At 32.8% G+C, this 6383-nt stretch overlaps 1 protein-coding gene across 1 annotated transcript in view; it reads left to right on the forward strand.

The window, feature by feature from the left end:
• Positions 1-5851, forward strand: part of LOC149073514 (SMAD family member 6-like) — a 63849-nt gene extending 57998 nt beyond the window's left edge. The window contains exon 4 of the mRNA XM_089246227.1: positions 2914-5851. Coding sequence (XP_089102353.1) covers positions 2914-3458 — 545 coding nt within the window. The 3' untranslated portion in view covers positions 3459-5851. The remainder of the gene's footprint in view (positions 1-2913) is intronic.
• Positions 5852-6383: the final 532 nt, after the last annotated feature.

The following is a 6383-nucleotide window of genomic DNA, read 5'->3' on the forward strand; positions in this document are numbered from 1 at the left end:
ACAACAACGGCCACTGACGGGACCAAAATTATAAGCCGTTCTGTAATTCATTATTATTCTTGAATAACTTTTAAATTTAATTAAAAAATTTTAATTTTTTTTCTTTTTAAATATTTAAAATTATTTAAAAAATATAAATATTTATAAAATTATTTTCAATATTTATTTTTTTTTATTTTTTAAATTTTTAATGTTAATTTTTTTAAACTTAAAAAAAAATACTTTTATTAAACAACGTTATCCACGTACGGCGTTCACTCACCACCGGATTAAGACGTTTGAAGGCCCTAAGCACTTGAATAGTTTTGGTGCCCCCCCCCCCCTCCCCCCGATACCTACATATATATTTTACTCGATATTCAGTCTACCGACTAAGACAAAATTGTGATGTGAATATTTCTAAGCACAGACATTTTGAAATTTTCCATCCCTCCTCCCTTTTTCTACTTGCAAAGTCTGATATCTCCTGATTTTTTTTTTTTTTTTTTTTGAACATCATTGGATGTTTTTGGAATTTTTCTTTCATATTTTCCAAAAAGACAGATCTTAGATTTTTTTTTCAAAATCTTTTGTGTGTGTGTGTGAAAATATTTTAAGATATTTTCTCTCATCGACTACTCGTGAGGATCGAACTGAAGGCATCTTTATACCCATTCTATGGGGCTCTAGATTAAACCACCAAAGAGTGGCTCTAGGCTGCCTATGGGCACTCTCTCTGAATCAGGGGTGAAGGAGAAAAATCACAAAAATTGCGAAAAAAATAATTTTTATGCACGAATTTCAAACTAAAGATGCGGGCGAACGCCCGTATCCTTTAGTGCTCCTGTGAAAGGGGCTTTAAATACGTTAAAATACGAGACGTCACGAATTATAAAAAAAAGTGCCGTATAAGTCGGCAAAATCCCCAATTGTGGTTAAAATCGCTGAAAAATTGGGGAAAAACGTTGAACTTGTGACAAATATGTGAGATGAATATTTGTATTTATAGCAATAAAATTATGTATCATAATAAGATATAAGTTATGAAAACGCTGTAATTATTTACGATTGTAGTAAACGAATTCAAAACAACTTTAAAAAAATGAAAGAATGTCCCGTAATACGGGACAGAAGTGGTACGTGGAATTGCTTCAGACATTTTGCTGGTGCTTGGGACCAGAAAGGTTAAGAAACGCTGTGTTATACAGTAAAAGCTCTCTACAGCAGTTTTTTTTTTTTTTTTCGCCCGTGTGTTTGTTGTCTAGCACACCCTCCCCGACCCTCATCCATGAGCGAGACCCTTTATTGGATTGATTTTTTCAGTAAATATGTAGTAAACAAGAATTTTATAAATACGATCATTCCCCAGACCCCTGGGCTAAGGATCAGTGAGCTTCCCCCTCGCGGAGATTTTATGCAGGACCATCTCATCTCAACATCATGAGCCTCAAGGCAAAGCAACGTTCTGGTACCCTGTACTTAACTGGAAGTAACAGTTTATATATTAGCATACTTACACTCAAAATTCACAGTATTAGTAGTGGTTGTGGTTCCCTGTGGATGTGAGTACCTTAGGCCTTGCCTAGATGGGCACATGGGTTACGATGGCCTTAGGTCTATGGACAGTTCTGCTGGATTGTGAGATTAGTCACACTTTTTCCAACTATATTTATTTAAAAGTTTTATTTCTCTACACATGGAATTTTTTTTCACAGCTGTATGTAGTCCCATTAAATGCCCGTAATAGCTCACCTTCCACTTGATTTTCATTCATGGCCCCCCTCAGAATATCCCAGGACGTCAAAAGAAAAAGTGGAATACTTGAAATCCACCGTGTGTTCTAAATTGTCGCTTTCATCTGGCGGAATATGGAATTTTCCTCCATTAAAGGACCCACTTCTGTCATAAGCGTTCATGGGGGTCACACCCCCCAAAACAACCAAAAGTTATTAATATTTTAAAATATTCTTATTAAAAATTAAAATATCAAAAGAAAATACTTTTACATGCTCTACCTTAATCATTTTTTATCCTATTTTTTTAATCAGGTTTTTTATTTTCTGTCAGCAAAAATAAATTTAACAAAAAATTCCAATTTTTTGTCTCGTTTTATAAAATTATAATGACTAATTATAATTGAGTGAAATCGAGTTGTATTAATTAAAATTGTGATTAATAAGAAGGAAAATGTAACTTCTGTTTAAATTTCTCAAATATCTATATATATAAAATTGATTTTCTGTCTGTGTGTGTTCTCTGTACAAATATACAATTTTAGATCTATCATTGTCAAATTTTGCATATATACCAAACGGGACCCAACTCTAATGATAGGCCACTTTAAAAGTTCATCAGAGCTAGGCAAAAACTGTCGGCAACAATGGTATCTGAGCCTCAACAATCACTTTTGGAATGTTTACTTTGGTTACTGTGGTTCCCTAGCATTGTGTTTTAGACATTCATATGCCTTTACAATAGTTTGTCACTCCTTAATGCTGTATAATAGTTTCATATTATACTATATACATATTATACTCTCAATATTATGTATAATAGTTTATTCCTTTGTAATGGTTTATCATTTTTTCAATCCTCCCAGTAATTGTAAAAAATCTAGACAGCACCAGGAATTGTAGCTAGTGTTGTATAAAGTAACTATATTTTATATAAAAATTTTACAATTTGGTCGTAAATTGGAAGAGTGACAAAAATTAGTTAAGGGCCACTTTTTTGATGAGAGGAGGTGGTTTCATTTTCTGCTTTTTCTCTCTGATTCAACTTGTCATGAATTCAGTTGCCTTATATGAATACTTCAAAAAAATTATTCTATAATTTTGTTTTCTTTTTAAAAAATTATTCGATTTTATTTGATGCAACAATAATATGCATATTTAACTGTAATACTAATATTCAGGTTTTTGTTGTATTTTTTAGGGTGTGACTCGGAAGATAGCAGAAGATCGTCTATGCCCTGGTGTAATATAGCTTATTGGGAGTTGTCCACAAGAGTTGGTCGGCTGTTTCCTGTTTTCGATCCGTGTGTGAACGTGTTTGCTGATCTACCTCATGGAGATGGCATGTGCCTTGGAACTTTAGCTCAAGGGCGCTACACTGACAATATGTCTGTTCAACAGACTCGCATGAAGATTGGTCACGGAATATCTCTGTGCCAAGACGACCGTGAGGTTTGGTTGTACAACAGATCAGAGTATCCTGTTTTTGTTAACTCGCCAACTTTAGATCCTCCCAACACACGCCGGCTAACAGTGTATAAAATACTGCCAGGTTTTTCTATCAAGATCTTTGACTATGAGAAAAGTAGATATAACAAGCTCATGCAAGATCCAGAGCAAGGACCATTTGATCCACACGCCATCCGTGTCAGTTTTGCCAAGGGTTGGGGTACATCAAAGTACTCAAGACAGTTTATTACATCCTGTCCTTGCTGGCTGGAAGTGATATTCATGGTGAACAGGTGACCAACCCTTCTCTACGATGAAGGTGGTATTAGTCTCATTATCTGGTCCAAAAGTATGCTTATCTGTTGCATACTTCGTTCCAGATGGCGCGAGTTGCCAAGGAAGCTGCAGGATTATTGCATAATGTGCAAATCTATGTCAAGAAACTGTAGCTTCTTCAGTTGTTGTAGCCACTAGTCGAGCTTAGTGCCTTTGTGCCATCAGCAAGCTGCTTCCAAAGCAGTATGAGATAGGTGCCAAGTGAAATTCATGAATTGGATGAACGAGTCCAAAGCATGCTTGGATTCCTAATTGACTGGTTAACTATGTTTCAAATAAGTCTAAGAATCTGTGAGAAGAGAATGAATGGTGATTGGGTTCTGAATTGATCATTATGGCAGTTATAACATAAAATTGGTTCTCTCTTGCATGTCCTCATTGCTCTTTGCCTTCTGAAAGAAATCAGCTGCAAATTTATTGAAAATGATAGTTTTTCGTGAGTAATTGAATAAGAAAAATATATTAACACCACAAGTAATAAAATTTGCAAAAAATTCTCACACTGAAATATGTTTTTGCTATCTGGGTATCTCAACAGGAAAAATTTTTCAGAAAATTTTGATTGAGAAAGTTGTGTAAAGTGCCTATATTTAATTTTTTAAGAGCTAATTTCATATGTTTTAATTCAAAGAACTATCCCATTGCACGTTAATGATTGGTAAAATATGATGGCTTATATAGATATTTGGAAGCTGATGTATTTTAACTCTCATTTTTGTTTCACTTCTGTTACAACATATTCTATGACCCATTGATCACTTTACCATAACATTTTAACTGATATGCACCAAGGAGAAAATGGCCAAGATCAATGCTATATGTGAAACTGTAACATTCAAAATTTTATTCCTTATCTATCCATGATGGATATTAATTTGAGATAGCCAGACTTATCTAATTGTCACAAAATGTGCATGAATCTTTCATGATTCCGCTCACCTGATTTTTTTAATATATTTTAAAGAAATATGCGCCTGTATTCCTTTTTAAACCACCTTTGAATGTTTGTTGGATCTTGATAAACACAATCAACCTCTTTTCATTGTCAACATTTTTTTAGTTTTTTTTAATGACTTTATTCTCCACAAATATTTGAAAGAAGCATTTATTATTTTTGCTGAATATTTTGTGATGTGGCTTTTCATTGCTTCAAATCAGGGATGCTTCAAATGTCATAATTTGAAAAAATCTAGTAATTCAAATGTCATAAATTAATAGTTATCTAAATAAAACTCTTTAATAGTAAATATGAATAGTGGATTAGACAAATATGAATTTGTGAGTGGATTTTCTTAAATTGCCCAAACACTTGATATTTTAGTGGAATACTAGAAAAATCTTAAAACATAATTAATTCAAGGTGTTTTGCACATTTTACTTTCTGTGCCAAAAAGAACCCTAATTTTTTTCATATAAGTTGATGAACATCTCTATATCTTTGTAAATTATAATAAACTCTCTTCAGTGTGAATTTTTGACTTATAGTTACTAATAGAAGAGCACTGAGATGACCAATATTTGCTTTTTTAAGCAATATCATTTGCTATGGTGTTAACAGGATTTTTTTAGGAAGAAAAAAATCAAGTGTAATTTTGATGTTCAAAAATTAAAACGCACAATGCATTATAGAAAATAAATGAAGGTGCAATTATTTCAACCTAAAATAAGTGAAGATGTGAAACCTTTCAATGAGAGTGCATTGGGCAATGATTTCAGAGTATCTTGTACATATAAGTACTTTTATACAAAATGTGAATGATCATTTTTTACAAGAAATATAAAAAAATCTTCATAATTAAATACTTTTTTGTCACTATTGGAAACTATTAGGTTGTTTTGGCAGTTCAAGGGAAAGAAAATGATGCTTTTGCAGTGAGATAGCCACATCATGATTATGAAGGAAAAAAATTATTTCATACATTTTCATATCATAAGTATTCTGTGATTTACAGTTCGAGCAGCTGAATTGTGAATGGGTTGAAGCATAAACTTTTTTGAATCCAGATGTGTAAAGCATGTACAGTTTGCCTGTAAGATATTTCTATTTTCATGATGTGATGCTAAATATATCATTGTAGCGAGCATTTTATGTAGTTATATTACTGGTCACATATAGTCAAAGCCTCATAGAAAATTTTTCTTGAAACCTAAGACATGCCAATTGTTCGCTCATTCTTATGGCCCAGGCTTTTGAAATGCCTTGTTGTTGTGAGTGCCTTCTTCTACACTTTTGTAAATTTATGCACATGTTGATGATGAACCCTGGAAATGATGCACTTGCTTTATGTCATGTTTTCCAAGAGATATCATTGAATAGATATTTGTTGTTATAGAGTATTTATATTTTATTTATGAAAAAAAAAGGAAAAAAAAAACATTTGTACAGTGTGACATTGAAAATATATTTGGTAACAAAAAATTTCTACTGTACATATTGGAATGACTTAAGTGCAAATAGTGTTTACTGCCACCACTTAACAGGAGCTTTCTTTTCTTTTTATCACCACCTGTTTGAATCGCAACTTTAAGGGAGAAGCCTGCTGTTTTGAGAGCTTAGCGCTACTATAATTTATGATCCTGAGCCTTTATACCACAAAAAAGCTGAAACACATTCCACATCAATTCATATTAATTTTATATGCTTGCTAACATTAAGTAATATTATTTTGCCTTAACTTTCATAATACTGGAAGTGTGTAAATGAAGAACTCTATCTCATCACTGTCTATTTGGTAAACAAAGTCTTCCGCATGTCACATTTTCCTCAAATGCGCAACATATCTCATTTTTGCATTGTTACACAAAGGGAAAAAAATGTTTTGATACTTGAAATGGTTCTCCTTTTTGTACTACTTGTAAAATGCTGTGTGTCTTGTTGTCAAGCAT

The sequence above is a fragment of the Pholcus phalangioides genome, unplaced genomic scaffold (assembly GCF_987345545.1).
Source record: "Pholcus phalangioides strain wild (caught in Gottingen) unplaced genomic scaffold, Ppha-v1.0 ptg000017l_1, whole genome shotgun sequence".
Taxonomy (NCBI): Eukaryota; Metazoa; Arthropoda; class Arachnida; order Araneae; family Pholcidae; genus Pholcus; species Pholcus phalangioides.